At 36.3% G+C, this 26,281-nt stretch overlaps 1 protein-coding gene and 1 long non-coding RNA gene across 7 annotated transcripts in view; one reads left to right on the forward strand and one right to left on the reverse strand.

The window, feature by feature from the left end:
• Positions 1-26,281, reverse strand: part of FNDC3A (fibronectin type III domain containing 3A) — a 146,020-nt gene that overhangs the window by 33,968 nt on the left and 85,771 nt on the right. For all 6 annotated transcript variants that reach the window (XM_040448399.1, XM_040448402.1, XM_040448401.1 and 3 more), the window contains 5 exons: positions 14,445-14,685; positions 9,775-10,044; positions 8,583-8,641; positions 3,269-3,426; positions 1,320-1,379 (listed from right to left, as the gene is read on the reverse strand). In XM_040448399.1, the coding sequence (XP_040304333.1) occupies positions 1,320-1,379; positions 3,269-3,426; positions 8,583-8,641; positions 9,775-10,044; positions 14,445-14,685 (788 nt within the window). The remainder of the gene's footprint in view (positions 1-1,319; positions 1,380-3,268; positions 3,427-8,582; positions 8,642-9,774; positions 10,045-14,444; positions 14,686-26,281) is intronic.
• LOC121012947 (uncharacterized) overlaps positions 20,854-26,281 on the forward strand; it is a 41,436-nt gene continuing 36,008 nt past the window's right edge. The window contains exon 1 of the long non-coding RNA XR_005782418.1: positions 20,854-22,143. This is a non-coding gene — a long non-coding RNA (uncharacterized LOC121012947). The remainder of the gene's footprint in view (positions 22,144-26,281) is intronic.

The following is a 26,281-nucleotide window of genomic DNA, read 5'->3' on the forward strand; positions in this document are numbered from 1 at the left end:
ACACACACACACACACACACACACACACACACACACACACAGAATGCGAGCAGGGAAGGGGCAGAGAGAGAGGGAGACACAGAATCCAAGGCAGGCTCCAGGCTGAGTTGTCAGCACAGAGCCTGATGTGGGGCTCAAACCCATGAATGGTGAGATCATAACCTGAGCTGAAGTTGGATGCTTAACCAACTCAGCCACCCACACGCCCTGAGATTACTTAAAGTCTTTAAAAAAAAAGAAAACACATGCATTAGAAGTAAAGGATGGCCCTTAAAAAAAAGAAAGATAGGATAGACCCTTGGCTTTCATCTTTTTTTTAATGCAACCCGAAGTAAGAAACACATTTTAAATTGTGACAAAACTGTATGTGTGATTATGTACTTTCTCATACACATACTTGAAAGGAAAGAGTCCTGAAACAATATCCCTAAGGGTAATATACAGATACTTTCCATTCTATTTGATTATTTCTTTTAAATAATGCTGAATCTAATCCACAAAATTTCATGATTCAATATGGGTTGCAATCTACAGTTTGAAAAGCACTCAGATGGACAATACTTAGGGTTCACCCACAGAAAGTCTAATTAAAGATTTAATTTTATAGTTTAATAGGAATAATCCTAACCACAAATACTTTTTTTTTTTTAAACAGAGGTGACTAACCAAGTACACATTAATGACTCACAGCTGGGAAGGCTGAAAATGTTGGTAATTTATAATAGAACTACGCAGAATAAAACAGTATCTAAGTTACTTCTTAGTTAAATGTTGTGAAATTTTTTTTTTTTTTAAGATTTTAAGTAATCTCTATACCCAATGCAAGGCTTGAACAACCCCTCCATCCAGAGTCACACACTCCACTCACTGACTGAGCCAGTCAGGCGCCCCTAAATGTTGTGAAATTTTAAGAGTTTTAATATTCCAAACTCTTTCTGGAACAGGATGTAGTAAAAATACATTAAGTACAAGCCAAATATTATTTATGTTTCTGTTTAGTAAAAATTTCAAAAGCTGGGAGTTTTCCATGTGATAAATTAGATATGTAGACATATTATTATCTATATATTCATTCCAATCCAAAAATCTTACAAACAGGATGATTAACCCTTCAATATAACATTTCAATGCAATGTTTTTGGTTTTTGTTTTTTTTTGGAATGTATTAATACTTGTACCAAAAGAAAAACCAAAGCCAACATATTCCATGTTTTAAATCCAAAATTAGTACTTAAATTATATGCTACGCTTTTAATGAAATCATTTTAAAAAACTACCTATACTATATCATATTAGAGCAATACACAGGAGTTCCTTACTTTGCATGGTAATCTGTAGCTGGCTTGAGATCATTTAAAGTGACACTGGTTTCTTCTCCTCTGGGGGAAAAAAAGGAACATTTCACTGTCTGATAAATAAGCATTTCCAGAAGATTTACATTATGTGCTACCATTTGTGGTAGTTTATGAAATTATACAGCTTTTTACTTTACCAACTATAACCATGTTCAAATTCCAGTAGTACAGAATTTGTGTAATAAGGATATGTGCCAAACTTATGTATTTGCATATCACTTTAAAACAAAAAGGTGTCCTAGGCAAATCAATTGTGTAAGCCAGACTTTTTTTTTTTGAAGTGTAGTCAGGAAAGATATTTAGTTTATTAAAAAAATTAAAATCAGTACAGTTTCAATTATTTAAAAATCCATTTTGCCCAATTAAAATGTGAAATACCACGTGTGCTCCTGAAAGCAAAACCACCAAATTTTTACAAGGAGTGTGCCACTACTGCATTTTATTAGAATGTAACATGGAACCTTATTTAAAATTTTAGTTTAATGAGCAGATTAGAAAAAAAGTGATTAATCTGAAGTATAGCATTTTACTCATGGCCACTATTACACTTTCAGGTTTTCAAACTTAATGGCACACATCTTTTGAAAATAATCATTTGATACGATTACTTGTATATGTGGTCAAAAACCCAGACCATTTTCCATCTTTTTTTAAAAATCACTATTCTCTGTTCCATTTCCTTCAGCCAAATTTCTCTCCTCTCATTTTATGACACCCTCCTCCATCTTTTCTCAAATCAAAACCAGGAAATATGAGAAAGAAAACCTTTCCCATTGAGGGAAGAACACTTAATGAATTGGGCAGTTTCAGTAGAATCTTCGGAGAGAGACCTTAATTGGTGCAGAGTAAAGAAGGTGACTAATGTCCCTCTTCTGCTCTCTGATCAGGCTGCAAATGGAAATAAATGCTTCATCTTAGCAGACAGCTATAACTAACTAGAAACAGCCATTAACATAAAAAGAAACCTTGATGTTGATGGTCTTTTATCTCTTATTTACCCCATAGGTAACTCTGTCTCCTTTAAGACATATGAATAGAATAAACACAAGTAAGTCTCAATAGAGAGAAGGAGACAGGACATTTTTCTAACCCTACGTTACTAGATGATAGATACTGGAGCAGTTTCACTTTCCTTTCTTCCTTACATTAGCTATTTTTTGAAAAGATACCAAGAAGGCTATGTGTCCAGTGTTCTATGTTAATTATCATCATTCAAATGACTAACCCTTTTGCAATCTTCCCAGTGCTTAAATTATAATAATCAACTTCACTCTTTACTTTTCCATTAGAATAAGCAATATAAACCATTTCTATTTGACAAACGGAAAAAACTATTTTACAACTGTCAGTCATAAATGTCACATTTTTAGCCAATGACTCTAAGGCTTCTTGGTGTGTAATAAAACTTTTGACCCAAGGAAATAAAACTTTTGAACCAATCAAAATATGATTATTAACATACCAACATACAAATAAGGAACAATGATACTAACTTCATTTTACAATAGGGCATTAGCTTGACATATAAGAATTAAAGCCAACTCCTTGGAGGACAATTACCTGATTTCACAAGTTCACAATCTAAGAGTACTCCATTTCTGATCTGGGCTTCTACTACTACAATTTATACTTATATCTCAGGAATATGTGAACAGTGAAACATTTATTAGGGAGTCTACTGAAAACTACTAAAGCTGAATGTGGCCAATGAAAGCAATTATTCCAAGGGAGTGTAGACAGATGTGTACCAGCTGGCATTTGGATTACATACACTGAAATCAGTATCAATTATCAATTAATAGATTCAAAATGAAAGCATCAAGAGAGAAAAACAGAACAAAATTAGTATTAAGCTCTTTATATAAACCCCTGGCTTATATAATGGGAGGGAGTAAAACATAACAAATACTTACGCATATACACTTTTATATTTCCCATCTTTCCCAGTACTTGAGACCAGAATATCGTAACTATAGAGCTCTGGCACAGTAGTCTCATCTGTTTCACCATTTATGAAGCTGGAAGGAGGTGACCAGGTTAGTACTACTGTCCTTGACTGGATGTCTGAGGCCTGCAAAAACATAATATTTAGAGCTGTCTGAAACAACTGTAATGAGCACAAGGAACAATGAAAATCTAATGAGGTTTCAAGATTAAACAAAATATATCTGTATCTACTTATACAAAATGGCTCACAAACAGAAGCCTATCCACTTGTAGAAGAGATATAATTTATTGTGAAAGGGCAAATGGGTTCAATAAAAAAAAATCCAAGGACCATTATGGGCCACTTAAAACTATTAGTGTAAACACCATACACAAAAAAGAATGGGGGAAAAAGTCCACTTATAACGTATTTGAGAAGGTTCATTTCCTCAATTTAGAAAGTATCTTATGGGGTACCTGTTTCAGTCTAGTGTCTAACTCTTGATTGTGGCTCAGATCATGATCCCAGGGTAGTGGGACTTAGTCTTGTGTCAGGCTCTGTGTGAGCATGGAACTTGAGATCTCTTTCTCTCTCTCTTTCCCTCTCTCTCCCCCCTTGCCTCCCCCTCTCTCTTTCTGCCCCTCTCCTCTGCTTGTGCTCCCTGCTTTTAATTAAAAAAAATAAAAATAAAGTGTCTTACAGTAAGAAAACAACTCGAGAAAAATGAGCAAAGGATATAAACTGACTAAAGAAATATAATTTGATAATCTAACAAATGATGTGTAAATGCAGTCACAATTAAATAAATGTAAATTAAAACAAGATACCACTTTTCATCCAACAGACTAGAAAGATTAAAAAGTTAGTAATATGTCCACTGTGTTAAGGTTTATAGAAATGGGTTGAAGTATATATACAACGTTGTATTAGTTTCAGGTGTACAATACAGTGAGACTGAACAATTCTATACATTTCTTAGTGCTCACCATGGTAAGTGTATACTTTTCTTTTTTTTTTAAGATTTTATTTTTAAGTAAACTCTAAACCCATTGTGGGGCTTGAATTCACAACCCCAAGATCAAGAGTCACATGCTCCATTGAACTGAGCCAGCCAAGCACCCCTGATAAATGTATTCTTAATCCCCTTTATCTTTTTCACCCATCCCCACATTAATTTCCCCTCTGGCAACCACCAGTTTGTTCTATGTATTTAAGAGTCTGTTTTTTGGTCTCTTTTCTTGTTTGTTCATCTGTTTTGCCTCTTAAATTCCACATAGGAGTGAAATCATATAATATTTGTCTTTCTCTGACTCATTTCACTTAGCATTATACTCTCTAGGTCCATCCATGTTGTTGCAAATGGTGAGATTTCATTCTTTTTTATGGCTGAGTAATATTCCATTGTATATGTTACCTATGTACCACGTCTTTATTCATTCATCTATGAATGGATGCTTAGGATTGCTTCCATACTTAGCTATTGTAAGTAATGCTGTAACATAAGAGTGCATAGATCTTTTTGAATTAGTGCTGAATTAGTGTTTTTGTTTTCTTTGGGTAAAAACCCAGTAATCGAATTACTGGATCATATAATAGTTATGTTTTTGATTTTTTGAAGAACCTCCATATTGTTTTTCATAGTGGCTACACCAATTTGCATTCCCATTAAAGTGTATGAGGGTTCCTTTTTCTCCACATCCTTGCCAACATTTGTTATATTCTTTTTGATTTTAGCCATTCTGACAGGTGTAAAGTGGTATCTCATACTGGTGTAGTCCCAATAGTTTAATTTTGCTTTTGTTTCCTTGCCTAAGGAGACATATATAGAAAAATGTTCTATAGCCGATGTCAAACAGATTGTTGCCCATGTTTTCTTCTAGGAGTTTTATGTTTTCAGGTCTCAAATTTAGACCTTTAATCCATTTTTAGTTTATTTTCATGTAATTGCATTCATAATTAAATAAATGCAAATTAAGACAAGGTACCAATTTTCTTCCAACACATTGGCAAGATTAAAAAGCTAGTAATAACCATTGTGTTAAGGGTTTGGAGAAATGCACACTCTCTTAAATGTAGGTAAGACTATATATTAGAGTATGTATTGGTATGATCTTTGTGTAGAGCTACTTGGGAACTATCATAAAAATTTACTTTATAGTTCAAGAATTCCATTCCTGGTAACTTTTTTCAGTAAAATATCCTATGAACTTACATAAGTACATAAATATATGGAAATCATCTGAAATGAGTCTTCTATTTGTATGCTACTTTAGAGGTAAAATTTGCTTTTATATTCATTTCATTTGATTCTTGCAATTACCCTCTAAGACAAAAAAGATACATTTTACAGAAGAAACGTATTCAGAAAGATTAGGTGACTTCTTTGAAGTCACTCAACTAGTAGTGACTAGGACCTGAATAAATCAGTTCTTTTCCCATTACACAATGCCTCCATACTGAACTCACTTCTAGGTAGTAGCTGTTTTCAGCTAAAACAGTAGTTGGGAAGCTACTGAAATGACAATCCCCTTGTATGGATACTGGGATCAGGAAGTGAGAGAATTATTCTGAAGATAATTCAAAGGTCGAGTCTACGGAAACCTGGAGTCATCAGACGTTTCAGTGAACATTAAAAGGAAAAGGAGAGGGATAAAAATTCTGAAAGTAAAAAGGCATTGAATAAAAGGCAATCCATGTCTAATTTTAAGCATTATTGAAATGGGGGTGGGAGGGAGGAAAAAAGAAAAAAAGATGTCAGTAGATTTTGACAGAATGAGACTTAAAACAGTTTCAAAGAAGCCCAATAATAAAGACAAATACTTTCATCTATACAGTTAATTATTTCTAGCATGTGAGGAAATACAATACCATTATACTCCATTTTATGGAAGAAGTAGTTTCAGAAAGGTTAAGTGACTTGTAGGTCACTCAACCCCTGAATGTGTAGCTGAGGCTGAGATTAGCACCATGTTCTCCCCTACACGCTGCATCTGAGTCACACTGAGTGAGCTTTTTTTGGGGGGGGGAGTTCTCAAATGTGCCATGTTCAGTATTTTTCAAACATTGGTCACTTTGCACTACTCTCCCCACACTAATTCCCACCCCCACCCATAGCCCACAACATCCAATTACTACTTTTTCTTTAAATTTCAGTTCAATTATTCTTCCTTAGGGAAATTTATTTTGACACCCTGTCAAGGCCTAGCCCCCCTATTATTGTATTTTCTTGTAGCACTGTATCTCTTTGTTCTGGCACTTCACAGATAGAATTTTATATTTACTGCATGATTTATTCTACTAACTGAAGCTCTGAGGGCAGGGACCATACCTATCCTTTGCTTTTCATCCTATCCCCAGCTTTTAGCACAGCATGTGGGATTTTATTATTGGTCAAATATTTATGGAATGAGTAAGTGAAAACTCATTTAGCTTGATGCTCTAAATGAACCAGAGCATGTGAAAACAACTACACACACACACACACACACACACACACACACTCTCTCTCTCTCTCTCTCTCTCTCTCTCTCCTGACCTACACCTCACAAGTAATTTAGTAAAGGAGTTATAGCTACCCAAACTATAAAAACAAACTAAAATAAAACAAAGCAAAACAAAACAAGCAGCATTACTTTGTTTCATGACACAGGACTTATTTTACAAAATTACATCTTCCTCATAATGCTGGGCAAGAAATTCTTTAAAAGAATTATTCCACAATTTATGGCCTGAAAAATTACACTTTTAATATTATATACCATAACAAGTAAATACTGCTGGTATTAGCCAGTATGTCATTCAAATACCAATCCTATTAAGGCTTGCAAATTTCTTTTTTTAGTAAATCTAGTGATATACATAGATCTTGGAAGGACATTGACTGAATTTCAATACTACTTATTAAACCCGCTCTTGCTTCAGATTCCTCTTCTGTAAAATAGGGAAAATAGTACACAGAAGGTTGTTCTGGAATTAAAGAAAATAATGGATATGTTTTCGAAGTACTTTGAATAGAGTCTGACACTAGTAAACTTGCATTAGCTATTACTATGGAATAATTTTGCACATGTTTCTATAATTCACATGTATAAACTCAGTTCTGTTTTGAGAGAGAGAGCGAGTGAGCAGAAGAGGGGCAGAGAGAGATGGAGACAAAACAGATTCGGCACTGTCAGAGTGGAGCTCATTTTTTAATGGGCTTAAAAAATTCAATTTGTATGAGCATTTAAAATTAATCTTATGTCAAATCTGATGTATATATTTCCTATTAGGAATGATAGCCTTTACTTAGGCTATTTAAAAAACAAGCAGAAAATTTTACGTAGCCAGTTTTACTGCCATACCTTTTGCTGATTTTCTGATTTCTGCTGTTACATCTATACTTATAAAGGGCTAGGGAATATTAACTTTCTTCTATAGTTTAATTCTTTTTACATCTAGAGTTAACTGAATACATTTCACATGGAAATAGTATAAACAGATTTTTAGAAAACTGATGATCAGTGGTACTCACATTATTTATTACATCCTTGTCTCTTTCAATGATTTTCAATGTCATTGCTTAATGACATATGAAGCATATATTAAATCCTAGTTTAAAAAATGAATTCTTGGGGGTGCCTGGGTGGCTTAGTCAGTTGAGGGTCTGACTTCGGCTCAGGTCGTGATCTCACGGTTCTCGTGAGTTTGAGCCCTGCATTGGGCTTGCTGGTGTCAGCTTGTCAGCAACAGAGCCTGCTTCGGATCCTCTCTCTGACCCTCCCCTGCTCACGCTCTCTCAAAAAATAAAAAAAAAACATAAAAGAAATGAATTCTTGACTGACTATTCTGCTTCACTGATCAACAGATCTCTCCTTAGATCTACACTAATCCATTATTGATATCACATTACTTATAATACAGCTTTTTAAAAAAAATTATTTATTAAATTTATTTACTTATTTTTCAGAGATTGAGAGAGAGCGAGCAAGCAGGGGAGGGGCAGGAAGAGAGGGAGACAGAATCCCAGGCAGGGTCTGCACTGTCTGCATGGAGCTGCATGTGGGGCTCGAACTCATGAACTGTGAGATCATGACCTGAGTCAAAACCAAGAGTCAGACGCTTAAGCAACTGAGCCACCCAGGCACCCTAAATTTTTATTTAAGTAATTTCTACACCCAATGTGGGGCTCGAACTCATGGCCCCACGATCAAGAGTCACGTGTACCTCTAATATGGTTTTAAGAAAGGACTTAATTAAAATATACCAAAATCCTATGTGAATAATACTAAATATAAATGTCAAGAAAATACAATACTTACCACTGGTTTGACAATGTTGGAAAGAAGTGCTTCAAAAGCTTTAGTTTCTTCATCTTTCTCTTAAAAAAAAAAAAAAGAATATTAAAAAATGAACTAAATACATTCATCCCTCTCCCTCCACAATGTGTCTTCTGAAACTATGTTTGTAATCTGAGATTTTTATTTCCTAGTTTTTACTTTAGTTCGTATTCAGCAGTTTGTGGCTCTTCAGGTTTCTTCACTTCAGTTTCTATTTCCATTTTAACTGCGATCACTAATTATAATACCATTATATATATATCTGAACCAGTCACTAAGTTTTTCTAATATAAAGTATATTGTTTTTCATAGTTAAAAAAAAATACTCTCTGAAATTCTCATTTCCCAATCTCCTACCTCTTAACAGTTACAAGTTAACTATTTGTTTTTTAAAAGGTCTTAACTATGGTTCCCAAAATAAAAATATAAATGACTTGACCAGAACTTGTATTCATAACTGATATATCTGAAACTTTAGCTTAACTCTTCTGAAGTATCATTCATTCTGATTTCAGAATGATCAGAAGGTCTCAAAAATATGGGGGAATATTTTTGTTAATGTAACAGTTATGAGGTTGTTAAAGCATTAAAATGTGTTGGTGAGGAATGGAAATCATAAAGAAAAGGAAGTAGTACTCAGAGTTCAAATACTGGAAATTACTCACAAGCTGGGGAAGGTTCCTAGGGAAATATGGGGATTTTAAGAGAAAAAAACTTCTGAAGAAAGTAATGGAGACTACTCAATCCTAACTACAGAGTATATAGATAGACTGGTAAATGACACAATGAGTTGCTTTCAAGGACTTACATATAAAGAAGTTGGGAGAAATAAAAAACTAAAGTTGATAAAAACCAGAACAGCCATGTCAAAGGCACAGAAAGAGAGGAAAATGAATCTGAATGAACCTTATTAGGGTTTTTCTTTCAGACAGAAATTTCTCTTGGGCTAGTAAAATTTACAATATAAGTGAAATTACTAATTGAGCTTTCCCAAATTATAAGAAAAAGTACCCTAGCAACAATTTGGGTTCTAAAACTTTTTCTCACATTTAGAAGTGTTATTAATCTACAGCTTATCTGGAGCATGATGAAATAACTGAAAGAATATACTTTTGGTTGATTAAATAATGATGAAAAGTACCAACAGGAATAGATGAGTGTTTTAAATAGTTACCTTCTATTTCTGTATCAATTTGTGCACCACCTTTCCCTTTCCCGGACTTGTTCTTTGTTGATCCTATGTTTACACCACTAGCATTTTGCCCTTTTATAAGCCCATTATGTTCATTTATGGGAGAAGGGCATTTCTGGGGTGATGATGGTGGACTGCTCATTTTATCTTTCTGTGTTCCTTGGCGATCCTTTAATTTTTTCTGCAAACGTTCATATGTTTTGCTAGATCTTTCATCTCTAAAGTTGGACCTTCCATGTGTAGAGTGAGCATCTAAGAAGAAATAAAATAGAAGGAATGGGAAATAAATTTATCATTACATTATATAAAAATTATTATGAAACATTTCAAAGAATAATTCTGCAAAACAAAGCTATTTCTATTTATCCATCAATTGACAGAACCAAACTTTTTGATTATAATTATATATATCAAATAAATTTAGAGATATTTCTCTTCTTCATCTTTTCCCAATTAACTATTAATCTCCACAGAAGCAGCTTGGTGGTATGTTGTGATAATCATAGGTGGGGAATAAGATCTGAATTGAAATGTGTACAGTTCTTTTTTTCTTCTGCTCTTTTGTAGCCATCATTTTTAGCATCTCTTTCAACTTCAAACATATAAAATAAGTAAACAGAAAACCACCACCTGCCTAAATTCCCTGACGACTAAAACAAAACAACCACAAACCAAATCATCACTGAAAAATAAAGTTTTAGGAGTTAAGGAAAAAAAGTGGGATTGTTTACTAAGAACAGAATCCAGGTACAAAATACTGCATCTCTGTATATCATAAACTCAAGGGTGTGATTCAGAAGAACATATTTATTCTACTAAAAGTCACATAACACTATAATAAAATCAATAAACTCCAAAAATATTGTTAAATTAATTGTATACAGAGTTTTTTAGTTTCAATTTAAAATCTGTAATGAGAAAAACATTTTTTAAAAAGCCTCAAAAATCTTAGTAAAGTTTTCATTTATCAGTGTTTTAAGAAAATTAGTACAATACTCTTGAAATGAGTATTACAAGGGTAGGTACATAAAACATTAGAATAAAAAAACATAGGCATTTGGTTATCTACATGTAAAAGAATGAGTCTGGACACCTACCTCACACCATATACAAAAATTAAAATGAGTCAAAGATCTAAATGTAGGAAGTAAAACTATTAAACTCATAGAAGGAAACACAGCTGTAAATCTGTATGACTTTGGGTTAGATAATAGTTTCTTTGATATGACACCAAAAGCACAAGCAATCCAAGAAAAATAAATCAGATTCACCAAAATTTTCTTTTCTGCATTAAAGGATACCACTGAGAAAGTGAAAAGACAATATGGGAGAAAATACCTGCATATCATAAATCTGATAAGGACTTGTATCCAGAATACATCAAAACTATTACAGCTCAACAATAAAAAGACAAATAACCCAAATAAAAAAAATGAGTGCAGGATTTGAACGGACATCTCTTGAAAGAAGATAAACAAATGGCCACTAAAACAAATGAAAAGATGTTCAATATCAGTAATGAGACAAGCAAATGAAAACCACGAGACAAAAGTTCATACTTACCAGAATGGCTAGAATCAAGTTTTAACAAGGATATGGAGAAATTAGAACCCTCACACATTGCTGATAGAAATGTAAAATAGTGCAAACACTAAAGAAAAGTTTTGCAGCTTCTCAAGAAGTTAAACATAAAATTACTATATAAGCCAGCAATTCCACTCTTAGATATATACCCAGAAGTGAAAACCTGTCTACTTGTTTACAACTGTCAAGGCATCATTATTCATAATAGACAAAAAGTGGAAACAACTCAAATGCCCATCAGTTAATAAATGAGTAAACAATGTCATATCCACATAATGTAGTACTTTTCAGCCATAAGCAGGGAGTATCATCATGCTACACTCTTGAACTAAGCCTTAAGTAGCCTAAATGAAAAAATGCTAGACATAAAAATAACATATTGATTGAACATTTATATCAAATATACATATTGTGCATATATTTATATGAAGGAGCTAGAATTTCCTTTCCACGGAGGCAGCTACTGGTTATAAAACTGTTATTTGGATCCAGTGGTAGATGCTTTGGCTTATAATCTTAAATACAATACGACTCTTGTCTTCCATCACCGGGTAGCTAGTTTTTAAATTTGTACCCTTTAATGGGTTTGTATTTTTCACTTTCCTTCACAACATTATGAATCATATCCATGTATTCTAATATCCCCTCTGAACAACAATGGGTTCTAACAATGCGAAATAGCAATAATTATCACATCTAGTTTTTTATTGTAATTTTCTCAAACACCTTTTTATTTTTTTTATTTTTTTCAACGTTTATTTATTTTTGGGACAGAGAGAGACAGAGCATGAACGGGGGAGGGGCAGAGAGAGGGAGACACAGAATTGGAAACGGGCTCCAGGCTCTGAGCCATCAGCCCAGAGCCTGACGCGGGGCTCGAACTCACGGACCGCGAGATCGTGACCTGGTTGAAGTCGGACACTTAACCGACTGCGCCACCCAGGTGCCCCTCAAACACCTTTTTAAAAATAAGTCATAATAGAAGAATGAGACAGATTTGTAGTATAAACTCTTACTACTCAAGTTTTCACTGGACCACTGCATGAGCCTTACCTGGGAGTTTGTTAGAGATGCAGAAACCCAAACTCCATCCAGACCCACAGAATCAATATGCATTACTTGGGCAACAGAAGTTAAGTTTGAAAAGTATATATGATACATGACATAACATATAAGATACTGCTTATAGGCTATGCTGTGTATTTAAAGTTCTATATTTAGAGTTGTTTACTCTGTAAATTTACTAAACATTAATGATAGATACTACTAAGTGCAGGTGACAAATAAAAAAGATTTAGTTCTCAGGGGGTTTACTGTCAAACAACGAAGACAGACATACAAATTAAAACAAAATCAAATTGTGTTAAGTTCTGTGAAGGAAACAGGTTTCAGTGTGAGTGACTGATAAGACCACAGAGGGTCTCTATGAAAGCTGAAATCTATCGGGAAAAAAACAGAGCCTTCTACAGAAAAGGGAAAAGAGCATTCCTGGCGGAGAGAACATGGTGTTCTCAAAAAGAGCTTGGAGGTTTTGAAAAGCTGAAGGGGGTGGGATGGGGACAAGTGGAACAAAGCAGTCAGAGGCCACAGGGCAGGGCCTTATCCAGGCCAGTGGTTTGCAACCAGGGCCAATTTTGGCCCATAGGGTTCATTCAGCAATGTGTGGAGATAATTTTAGTTGTCACAACTGGGTGAGGATAGGGGAGGGTGGGTTGATATGCTACTGTCATCTGGTAGGTAGACAGCATGGCTTCTCCTGAATATCCTACAATGCAGTTTTGTGCTCCAAAACAAAGACTCATCCATTCCCAAATATCAAGAGTACAGAGGTTGAGAAATCCTGGTCTAAGGCAAGGTTCAGGATTTTATTCTAAATAAAATGAAATGTTTAAATAAAAATAGAAATCAGATTTATATTTTAAAATGATCACTCTGGGGGCGCCTGGGTGGCGCAGTCGGTTGAGCGTCCGACTTCAGCCAGGTCACGATCTCGCGGTCCGTGAGTTCGAGCCCTGCGTCGGGCTCTGGGCTGATGGCTCAGAGCCTGGTGCCTGTTTCCGATTCTGTGTCTCCCTCTCTCTCTGCCCCTCCCCCGTTCATGCTCTGTCTCTCTCTGTCCCAAAAATAAATAAACGTTAAAATGATCACTCAGGTTGAGCTTGGATGGCTGGGGGCAAGAATGACAGCAGAGAACCAACTGGAAAACAGCTCTTGCAATTGTTCTGACAAGAGCTGACAGTGGACTAGATTTGAGTAGAAGTGGGGAAAAAAGTAGATAAAACTGGGAAACTTCTGAAAGTAAAGCTGGTAACAACTGATGCAGGGGTTAAAGAAGTAACAATCAAATTTGACTATATGTCTTTCACTTGAGCAAACTGAGTGGCAGTGGTATCAGGTATCAAGACAAAGACGACAGAGAAAAAGCAGGCTACATAATTGAGATTTATGTTTAGAAACAATATAACTGAGATGCATGAGACATTTAAGTGGAGGTATCAAGAAGAAATTAAGCCTTCTGAAGCTTAGAGGCCAGGTTTTGGCTGGAGATACAAATCTGAGAGGAATTAGTATATGGTATTTAAACCCATAGGAAAGAATAAGATTACTTCTTTGTGGATATGTGTGTGGTTGTCTATTCTTCGCAATAATTTGTTAACTCCCTGGGGGCCAATGTTGTATCTTATTTTGTTTTTTCAATCCTCTACATAACCTAGCAACTTTGGTAAGTGGCATCACAGCTTTAAGGATTTAACAACAGTATGATTACTCCTGGCTGAAAACTTTCCTCAGAGCCTAGTTGGCAAGACAGAGAAGAAAAGCTCTGGTTTGAACACATCCTCACTAAATATTGCTGCATGATAGAAGTTATTTTACCTTTTTGATTTTGTTTACTTTTTGCTTTGAAGGGTGATCATGAGGATGAAATACTTAACACAGTGCTGGGGCAAGAGAACATAAGTGTGACACTAGGTTGGTCATTTTTTTATATAATAGGAGGATAGACAGCATCTGTTCTATCCAAGTAAAGAAGAACTAATTCCATAAAATAGGAATATTTTTTATCTTACCTACATCTCCATATACTTGAGAAGATTGATACTGTGGCATATACTGTGTTGCCATGTCTCCAGCTCCGGTCACTGGTGAGTACATATGGCGTGGTGGAGGGGGCATCATGGTTGGGACAGGAATGAAACCAGGCAGAGGAGGAGGATGTGGAGAACGGTGTAGAACTGTGTGACCACCAGGATGAAACTCTGGTGCCTGAGGAACCACAACAACTCTTCGAACACCATTGTCTTCAATAACCTACAAATTGAACATTAAACATTTCTTCCATAAGATATAAGCAATTCTTCTGTAAAAGGTTAGAGTAGGAATTTTTATAGCATTAGAAGTTCATTAGAAGTTCATATTAAATACACTAAGTACACATGAATTAGTAGTGAACAAGATGAGGTAGTTTTTATTATACAATGCAATATAAATCTTAAAACACTGATGAGATTAGCTAAATAATAATACAAATAATGAACTACAATATCAGGTATTTATTCCTATGTGTTATCTGCATTTAGTGATGCGTTAACAACAAAAGGAGACTCAAGGGAATTTTTGGGTTAAATAACAACAGGATTAGGAATTAATTTCTTTTTCCATATTATGGGTAGGAATAAGTTGTGGAAAGAACACAAACTGTGAAATAGATATGGGGAAAAAAACTGGATCCAGATATCTAAAATCAACCATATATTGCATTTAGGTACAAAATTCTTATGACCATGACCAGTAGAATTTTAACAGTTGAGGATCTTTCAAGGGAGACAAACACCTAATATATTATTAACTCCCAGTTAAGCAAAGTATCTGTGGCTTTCAGTTTTAGAAATTATATATTTTCTTAAAGTTTTTATTTTAATTCCAGTTGGTTAACATACAGTGTCAAATTAGATTCTGGTGTACAATATAGTGAGTTAACACTTCCATACAACCCTGGATGCTCCTCACAAGTGCACTCCTTATTCTCCATCACCTATTTAACGCCAACTCCCCACACCCCACCGCCCCCGCTCTTGTAACCATCTGTGTGTTATCTATAGTTAAGTGTCTATTTCTTGGTTTGCCTCTCTGCTTTTTTTTTTTTTTTCATCTGCTCGTTTGTTTTGTTTCTTTTTTTTTTTTTAATTTTTTTTCAACGTTTATTTATTTTTGGGACAGAGAGAGACAGAGCATGAACGGGGGAGGGGCAGAGAGAGAGGGAGACACAGAATCGGAAACAGGCTCCAGGCTCTGAGCCATCAGCCCAGAGCCCGACGCGGGGCTCGAACCCACGGACCGCGAGATCGTGACCTGGCTGAAGTCGGACGCTCAACCGACTGCGCCACCCAGGCGCCCCTGTTTTGTTTCTTAAAATTCCACATATGTGTGAAGTCATCTAGTATTTGTTTTTCTCTGACTTATTCTGCTTGGCATAATAAATACTCTCTAGCTTCATCTGTGTTGTTGCAAATGGCAAGATTTCATTCATTTTTATGGCTGAGTAATATTCCATTTTATATATACACCAAATCTTTTTTTCCCCTCAGATCTAGTATTAGGGTTCGGTTTAGTGACAGAATAATGGTTAGAGTTAGGGTTAGGGACAGTGTGAGGGTATGTGCCTAACTCTAACCTCTAATCTTAACCCTGAAGTTATCCTTCTGGAGAGGTCTCTGAAGTACTGGATAATAGGCACATATCCTCACACTGTCCCTAACCCTAACCATTATTCTGGCCCTAACCCATGCCCTAATCTTAGAAATCATACCTTTTTGAAATGGGGTTTAAACTGTAGGAAAGGAGTTTTTAAAATGACAGATTTATTCCCTTTGAACCTCATTGGAGCTACAAGGAAAGCCTTCCGGATATAGGATTTTATCTCAAAATTAGGAATTCTTCTACCAAAACAGGGCCCCTACCTTTTTATTTTTATTTATTTTTTAATTGTTTTTAAACTTTTATTTATTTTTGAGAGAGACAGAGAGTAAGCGGGGAAGGGGCAGATAGAGAGGGAGATACAGAATCCAAAGGAGGCTCCAGGCTCTGAGCTGTCAGCACAGAGCCTGACGCAGGGTCAAACCCACATACAGATCATGACCTGAGCCGAAGTCTGATGCTTAACCGACTGAGCTACCCAGGTGCCCCAAGGGCCCTTACCTTTTTAGACTTACAAGATTACTATCAAGGTATAAGAAATCAAGAATAATACTTTTCCCCTTCCTAAAGAAACAGAAAATTATTGAAATGCAAAGCGCTAACTTAAAGGCGAATCCTGATATTTTCAGGAAGAACAAGTTTTACTATTCTTTTTATTTATTTATTAAAAGCTTTTTTTTAAAGAAAATGTTTATTTATTTTTGAGAGAGAGAGAGCGAGCGAGCACAAGTGGGGGAGAGGCAGAGAGAGGGAGACACAGAATCTGAAGCAGACTCCAGGCTGAGCTGTCAGCACAGAGCCCGACGCAGGGCTAGAATTTAGAAACTATGAGATCATGACCTGAGCCAAAGTCAGATGCTTAACCGACTGAGCCACCAAGGCACCCCAAGTTTTCTTAAGAATAGCAAATTTTGGGGGTGCGTGGTTGTCTCAATAGGAAAAGCATGCAACTCTTGACCCTGGGGTTATGAGTTTGAGCCCCATGCTGGGGGTAGAGATTACATAAATAAACTTAAAAAAAAAAAAAAAAAGAATAGCAATTTTTGTATTATAAAAATATACATGCTTGGTAGATATATTAGAAAACACACTTGTTTAGGTATAGATAAGCTTAAATTACAAATAAATAATTATTGCTTTAGAAAAATTATAGTTACAATTAAAACAGCCTATTAAACTACCCTTACCTGTTGGAGTAGGAGAGGACTTGTAACAGGACTAGAAGACCAAATGACTTTGCTGTTTTTTACATACTAACTCTAGAACTATAAATGCCTTGCTTCCAGAAAAATAAATGTCACATATCCTGCTTTCCTCCCTATTTTAACTCAGTTTTGAATTTAAAGCCTCAGACAAGTGTATGTAATTGGTAGAAATGAAATATCTGGATCCCTAGCTGGAGAATCTGGAAACCATAGCTTTTCAGCCTCTAACCCACAGGAAGGGACATTAGGAGTCTGGAGTGGATTATGAATAAGCCAAACCAGTGTCTGTTGCAATACACTACTTTCACCATTATCAACTCTCCAACTCACAAATATTAAATGACTCCCATTGTTGATAGGATTACAGTCCATATTCTCCGACACTGTGTTCAGTCTTGCTCCAACCCACCTTCCTATTTGTATTTTTCTTCTACACCAAATCCTGAACCCTTAACTCCAGTCAGGCTGGTATACTAAAAACCTATCTTCATACAGACCTATACATTTCTGTATCTTGGACTTTCGTTTGTGCCATCTTTCTTCTACTCTTTGCTTCCCCTTAATCTATAACTACACAAATCCCATCCATCCTTCCATATCTAGCTCTAACTTTACCTTCTCCATTCATTTTAAAAGTATTTTTTAAAGTTTATTTATTTTTATTTTGAGAGAGAGCTTGAGCAGGGGGAGGGGGAGAGAGCGAGAGAGACACAGAATCCCAAGCAGGCTCCGCACTGACAGCAGGGCTCGATCTCACAAACTGGGAGATCGTGACCTGAGCCAAAATCAAGAGCTGGATGCTTAACTGACCAGGCACCCCTAAAAAATAATTTGTTTTTGACCACAACAAAGACATTGGTAATAATTAAGGCAAGAAACTAATGTGAGTAATGTCTTCGTAGGGTCACATACACTAATAGGGATGATAAACACAAAAACAGAAGTAAATCATTTATATAATTTTGCAAGGTGATAAATATTATGGGGGGGAAAAACAGGTAAGTGAGACCAGAAGTATCGTGGGAGTAGGACAGATTGCAGATAAGATAGAGTGACTAGGATACGCCTTATTGGCAAAATGAAATTTGAGCAGAACTGAAGGAATTAGCCATGGAGAAATCTGGAAGTGTGTTCTGGGCAGAGAAAACAGAACAAAGCCTCTAATAGATATAAGTAGCTTTAGTAGGAAGTCAGTGCAACTGGTTCAGTGTAAGACGGAAGGGTAGAAGCAGGTAAGGTCAAAGAGTTAAAGGGAGTGGCCAGGTCAGGTAGAGCCGTATGAGCTATTAAATACATGGACTTCAGTATTTACTCTCAGTGAAAGGGAAAACAATCACAAAGTTTTGGGCAGAAGGGTGATATAAGCCACTGGTGCCCAGCCAGAGGTGACTTTGTCCCCCTAAAGGGCATTTGGCAGTATCTGGAGACATTTTTGGCTGTCACAACTGGGGGCAGATACTACCAGAATCTAGTAGGTAGAACGGTCAGAGATGCTGCTCAATACCCTACAACACAGCAGACAATTCCCTATAACAAAAATTATTGGGCCTAATAAAATGTCTGTAGTGTCAAAGTTGAGAAATCTTGATATAACCTTACAATTAATAGGATTACTCTCTGGCTACTGAGTTGAGAAAAGATTGTAGGGCAAGGGAAAGAAACAGGGAAACCAAGGAAAACAGGAAGCTATTGCAGTATCTAGGCAAGAAATGGTGGTGGCTTGGAGCAGGTGGTAAAAAGACATCCTCATTCTGCATACATTTGAAGGCAGAACAACAAGATTAGCTGATGACACCACTGGAGAAGTGAGAACAAGAAGTTATGGAAGGGTGGTGTTCCATCAACTGTGAAGGGGAAAGCTGTAGGGTAGAATAAATTATTTTGGGGGGTAAGATTTGGAGTTTTAGGTTTTGGACACATGAATTTGCTTACGTCTATGAGACATCTAAGTGGAAATGTTGAGTATGTAGTTAGATATACTAGTCTGTAGCTCTGAAAAGACTGCAAAAGGGCAAGCAAGCAAGGTAGGAAGAGGACTGTGGAGTCTGGAAGTTTGGTGAAGTGTATCAAGGAGGAAAGATCAACTTTGCTGCTGAAAGGTCAGGTAAAATGAAGACTCAAAGCTGACCACTGGATTTGGCAATGTGAAAGTCACTGTGACTTGGATGAGGACAGTTTTGGTCCTCATCCCCTAATCACAGGGGCAGACCCTGACTGGAGTGGGTAAGAGACAAAGTGGGGAGCAGAATTAGAGAGATAAAAGCCCAATTTTGGGAACTATTCCTGCAGAGGGGAACACAGAAATAGAGTGGTGGCTAGTAGCAGTAGAATCAAATACCTTAAAATTTGTTTTTAGGGAGAGCAATTACAACATGCCAATATACTAATCAGAATGACCCATCAGAGAATAAGAAATCGATGATGTGTAAGAGAGAGAAGAAAATGCAGGCAAAAGGGAATGGGATCCAAGACTCCAACGGGGGCACTGGGTCTAGACAGGAGCAGGAAAGTCTGTCTCTGTTCTAGGTGAAAAGGAAGAGTGTTAGTTGAGATGAGAGGGCAGAACATGTAACCCCAAATGTTGGTAGACATGCGGGGCTAGGGGTCTGCAGAAGGTTTATTTTGATTGATTTCCATGAACCCTATCCCGACACCACAATCTCAATGACCTCTCCCTCTTATCATTTCTATTACATTTATTCTGTATCACTTGGTAGGTATTTATAACACTGTAGTGTTTGTAACTTTCCAAATGCATGTGTTTTATAACTTAACTGTAAGTTCCTCAAGGGACATGTATTAACTATTTAATGCTTGTAACAATATTACAAATAGGTACTATTATCTCCATTTTTCAGATGGGGAAACTGAGGCATACAGATGCTAAGTAACTCACTAAGATCACACAGGCAGTAAGTGGAGGAGCCAGTATTTGAACTCTTGCAATTTGGCTTTAATTCCATGTCATATCCATTTTGTAGACACAGAATCCACAGGTACCTGTCCTCCAGGGTCTTTTTAAATTTCACAACACAAGTGAGATATCTCACTGGTTAAATAGAAATGGCTAAATTACTTATGAAATTAAAAACCACTTTTCTTCTGAAAACGAACATTTAAAATACAAAGATAAGCTGTGGGAAAGAAGAATAGGAAGCTATTGTTTATTTGGTACAGTTTCAGTTCTGCAACTGAAGAGTTCACAAACAGATGGTAGTGAAGGGAGTACAACACAGAATATACTTAACACCACTGAACTGTACATTTAAAGTTATAATGGTAAATTTTGTTATGTATATATATATATTTTTTAAATTTTTTTTTCCAACGTTTATTTATTTTTGGGACAGAGAGAGACAGAGCATGAACGGGGGAGGGGCAGAGAGAGAGGGAGACACAGAATCGGAAACAGGCTCCAGGCTCCGAGCCATCAGCCCAGAGCCTGACGCGGGGCTCGAACTCACGGACCGCGAGATCGTGACCTGGCTGAAGTCGTGACCTGGCTGAAGTCGGATGCTTAACCGACTGCGCCACCCAGGCGCCCCTTGTTATGTATATTTTAACACAATTTTAAAAAAGAAAGCTAAGAAACAGAAAAAAAAAAAAAACCCCAAAATAAACACAACCAGGCAGACTAGGACCAAAAAAGTGTAGAGAACTGTTCCACTTCAAGTAACCATGTGAACAGCCAGTAGCTTTAGGGTGAGGCTGGGGGCACAAAACTATCCGCTAAGTCCGGCTGCTGACAAATAACCAACCATGTAGACACTGAATTTTATATTAACAGGGTACACCAATGGTGATGATTAAAATAAAATCAACAAATTGTGGGAAAAAAAAGATAAAATGCAATACAAATTAGTCTTTGTTAAAAAATATTAAAACAAAGATAAGACAATGAAATAGAATTAAATAGGGCTATCAGCATAGATCTGACCATCTAACCACATATGCCACACAATTTCTAGTGAGACAAAGCTCTGTTTTCCCCCCTTTATTGAACACAAACATAATTAAAAGGGGCTGCAGAAAAAGGAGGTTGTATTTACTATCTGTGTTCTCCATCAGAATATATGATAAATGACAAATCTGTTCTGCTTACCATCTTCTTCCTAACACCTGGAACAAGTCCTAGATATGGCAGATGCTCAAAGAAATTTGCTGAATCAATGATATGATCAGAAATAATGTATTCCATTAGTTCTACTAGAATGCCACATTACCTTCTCCCCCCTCTTAATACCACCATGCTATTAGAATTCTGTAACTTCCTCAACTCTTACAACCTTTGCTTATGCTTAATTTTTAGCAACCTACTTCTATGGCTTCACCCTGAACCTAAAACTATTCCCACTTTAAGTTATTAAATAATAATATAGGTATTTCTGGCCACTCATTCAACAGATATTTATTTATATACCTAACTATACATACATACACAATGTCAGTAAGTAACCACAACCTTTCTCTTCAACTCCTATTATAACTCTTTATCCTCACCTAAACATCTAAGCCCCACTACCTTGCAGTCCCTTACACTGCTGCTCATGGCTTTCAGCTGTTCTCCCAAGGAGAGACAGAGAAGACAGAGATCAGACAGGTATGTAAAATCTTTGAAAAAAGTAGGCCTCACTGCTGTGTGCTGACATAAAAGCAAAGTGAAACCCCAAGTCCAGCTCAAAGGAGTACTCTGAAATTTTCCTGAAGTTGACACAGCCCCTTTCCCCACATTATGAGATCTACAATCCCCTTCCTGTTAGGTACTCTCTCATCACCATAACAACACACATTCCATAAAAAAACAGGGGGGTCATTAAAGAAAGGCAGGAGAGAACTTTTGATGCTGCTTTTCAGGCATCCCATTCAGGTAGTCTATAATCTTTTCTTGATAAATCATTAATTTCATCACTAAAATATCAAGTGTTATTCTGTGCTGCAATGCTCTTCAGGTCTCTAAGTTAGTACAATTTGCCAGTAAATTAAGTTCCTTTTACTCCTATCACCATCTGTTTTCTGTGTCTGAGTTTGCTTTGTGTTTTGAGTTTTATAGGTTTTGTTTCCCCATTTGATATCTTAGTTCAGTTGGCACATATTTCTGCTTCTGCTGAAGCAGGTCAGTCTCTCACAAGCTTCCCTTTCTTGTTAAACTATAAAGCTCATTAAGGTTATGTCTAAAATTATGTTTGTAATTTTGTAGTTCATCAAAAGGCTAAAGGGAAATACATGTTTACAGAGTGTGACTCTAGGTTATAACATTCAGTGCAATTCTTTTTCCTGCCCTATTCTTACCCTTTCCAAGTTTTCTACATAATCATGATCAGAAAAATATATATTTAAGATATACAACTATACTTATGCATTATCACTGAATACATTTTCTATTTTCTATTAGCTTGTTCGTAAAATTAATGTTCCTTTATATTTAAGAATCTAGTGAACAATTTTTCTTTCTGCATATCATTTTAACTAGTTTTAGGTCTCTCATATTGGACAGTATCTTATATAGTTTCATGGTTAATAAAAAATGCTTTTTAAAAAGTAATGATTTCTGAAAATGAGGATTCATTTTCTGACCCAACAATATACATTATGTAACTAAAAATTAAGTGACTATTTTAAGAACTATTTTTGTTCACTACTGGCAAAGGGGGAAAACTGTCTGTAGGAACTCTATGCCTCTCAAGGCAAGGGCATTTTACATTTTTATAATAGCAACCTTCTTTTCAAAACTTAAGGTAAACAGAATAAATGGAGGTTCCCATTACTTTTGAGTAGAATGCTGAAGTATAGAGCAATAAAGTACAAAGATTATAAAATAAACAATAATATAGAAGTCTTGAATAAGAATACAGAGGAAGTACAGTACAATATTAGCAACTTTAACATTAATAGGTTTGGGTTTTGCAAATCTCAAATGAGAAAAACAGAACCAATTATTCCTTAAGTTACTGATACCCTGTCTAATGTTGTTAAAAATGAAGTTAAAATATATGTATGAGTAAATGATGAGTTAATATCTGAAGTGCTTCTAAACTTAATAGGGGCATGCCATTGGTGCAAACATCACAAATTTAAAGGCTGATATATCCTAGGTAAATCATAATTTCTTCGTATGTTTTTCCCGTAAGTACTTTTGTTTAATCTTGATCTTAATCTTGCATAGCTCAGGCAGTTAAGCGTCTGAGACTTTGACTCAGGTCATGATCTCCTGGTTCGTGGGTTCGAACCCTGTGTTGGGCTCTGTGCTTGACAGCTCAGAGCCTGGAGCCTGCTTTGGATTCTGTTGTCTCCCTCTCTGTCTGCCCCTCCCTTGCTTGTGCTCTCTCTCTCTCCCAAAAGTAAATATTAAAAAATTAAAAAAAAAATCTTGATCTTAATCTTAAATTAAGATCTATGTATCTTTGGGACCTTTTACTTTTCTGCCCCAATATGCTCTAAGGTATCTAATATTATTATTTCCTCAGCAAAAGAGCTAAACAATCCCAACACTGGATTTTTATTTCTGTAGTCCTTACTTCCTTGACCTAACTTTTTAGGATGCATAAATTTGCTGAATCCTATTAGTATGTACTTTAATTACATGATAACACAGCAAACATACATTATTGGCCCTCTTTAGATCACTGCCTTTCACCAAAAGATACACATACATATGCAAGGATTAGAGGCAATGAAACCTGTTGCAAAAAAAGAAGATAACTGCATAAAAGTCTAAAAGAAGGCCATAGATGACAAATATTAATGCATTTAAATTAAAAAAAATTATGTTTATTTATATTTATTCATTTATTTGTTTATTTTTATATTTATTTTTGAGACAGCGCGTGTGTGAGTAGGAGAGGGGCAGAAAGAGAGGAAGGCATAGAATAAGCAGGTTCCAGGCTCTGAGCTGTCAGCACAGAGCCCGATGCAGAGCACGAACCCAGGAACCACGAGATCATGACCGGAGTTGAAGCTGGACGTTTAACCAACTGAGCCACCCAGGTGAGGTGCTCCGGGATTCACGCACTTAGCATGTGTGCCATTTGGTTCCTGCTGAGCCACATGCAACCTATACTTATTATAGCTATTTATGTGTCTTAACATTTGGCTCAACTCCCAGGTTCCATATTTGCTAAGAAAATTATGTTTCCTTATGTGTCAAATTTTGGACAATTGCTAAGTGCTTAGCTGTGCCCAGAACCTGGCTCTTAATAACTATTTTCTAACTTTAGAAATCGTGGATGCTAGGAAATGGGGGGTTATTTTGACAGTGATGTCAAAATGCTAGAATCCAGTTTTACATAGTGAGTACTTAGATTATTTCCATAATGATGAGATTATAGATTTTTGTCCTTTGATTAGCCCTGTGTACTTGAAAATGATACATTTCCTAGAGACAGTCTTAATCTTAAATTAAGGTAGATAATAGTAGCCCCACTAGCCTCACATAATCCTTCCAGTAAGATTATTGTTAAGTTTATTCACTTATTTGACAAATATTTATGAAATATCAACCGCATCTGAGTTATTCCTAGAACAAAAGTAGTTAAAAGGAAGCTCCTATCCTGAAGGAATGTAAAATCCCATAAAATCCCACAATTATAATACTGGTGGCATGTAATATATAACTAAGAGGTGGTACAAATAATTTGACCTAGGTCCTTAAGGATGGGTAGATTTTCTATAGGCAGAAATGAGCAAATGAGTAGCATTCCTCAGATAATAGCTTTAACAAAACCATGGAGAAAGGAAAATATCAGGTGAGCATGTGAATATAGGCATACCTTGTTTTATTGTGCTGTGCTTTACTGAGCTTTGCAAATAAATACTGCATTTTTTCAAAACTGGAAGCCTGTGGCAACCATATGGCAAATAAGTCTATTGGTGCCATTCTTCCAACAGCATTTGCTCATTTGGAGTTTCTGTGTCACATTTTGGTAATTCTCACAATATTTCAAACATTTTCTTTTCTTTTCTTTCTTTTATTTATTTATTTAAAAAAAATTTTTTTTTTCCCAACGTTTATTTATTTTTGGAACAGAGAGAGACAGAGCATGAACGGGGGAGGGGCAGAGAGAGAGGGAGACACAGAATCTGAAGCAGGCTCCAGGCTCTTAGCTGTCAGCACAGAGCCCGACACGGGGCTCGAACTCACGGACCACAAGATCGTGACCTGGCTGAAGTCGGATGCTTAACCGACTGCGCCACCCAGGCACCCCTTTTTTCTTTCTTTTAAAGTAGGCTCCACACCTGATGTGGAGCTTGAACTCATGACCCTAAGAACAAGAGTTGCGTGCTCTACTGACAGAGACAGCCAGGCACCTCTTAAGCGTTTTCATTATTATTATATTTGCTAAGGTGATCAGTGATATTACTACTGTATTGTCTGGGGTGCTATGAACTGCACTGCATCCACATAATATGGCAGATTTAACTAATAAATGTTGTTGTGAGTTCTGACTGCTCCATCAAACGGCTGTTCCCCCATCTGCTATCTCCATCTCCTCAGGTCTCCCTATTTCCCAAGACACAACAATATTGAAGTTAGGCCAATTATAACCCTAAAATGGCCTCTAAGTGTTCAAGTGAAAGGAAGAGTCACATGTTTGTCACTTTAAATAAAAAGATAGAAACGATTAAGTTCAGGAAGGAAGTCCTGTTGAAAGCCAACCTAGGCCAAAAGTTAGGCCTCTTGTACTAAACGGTTAGCAAAGTTGTGAATGCAAAGGAAAAGTTCTTGAATGAAATTAAAAGTGCTACTGCAGTGAACACACAAATGGTAAGAAAGCGAACAGCCTTATTGCTGCTATGAAGAAGTTTTAGTGGTCTGAATAAAGGATCAGACTAGCCACGACATTTCCTTTAAGCCAAACTTAATCCAGGGTACAGCCCTCTCTTCAATTCTAAGAAGGCTGAGAGGAATGAGGAAGCTGCAGAAGAAAAGTCTGAAGCTAGGAGAGGTTAGGTCATGTGGTTTAAGTAAAGAAGCCATCTCTATTACACAAAAGTACAAAGGGAAGCAG

This window comes from Herpailurus yagouaroundi, unplaced genomic scaffold (genome assembly GCF_014898765.1).
Source record: "Herpailurus yagouaroundi ecotype Mexico unplaced genomic scaffold, PumYag 197, whole genome shotgun sequence".
Classification (NCBI taxonomy): domain Eukaryota; kingdom Metazoa; phylum Chordata; class Mammalia; order Carnivora; family Felidae; genus Herpailurus; species Herpailurus yagouaroundi.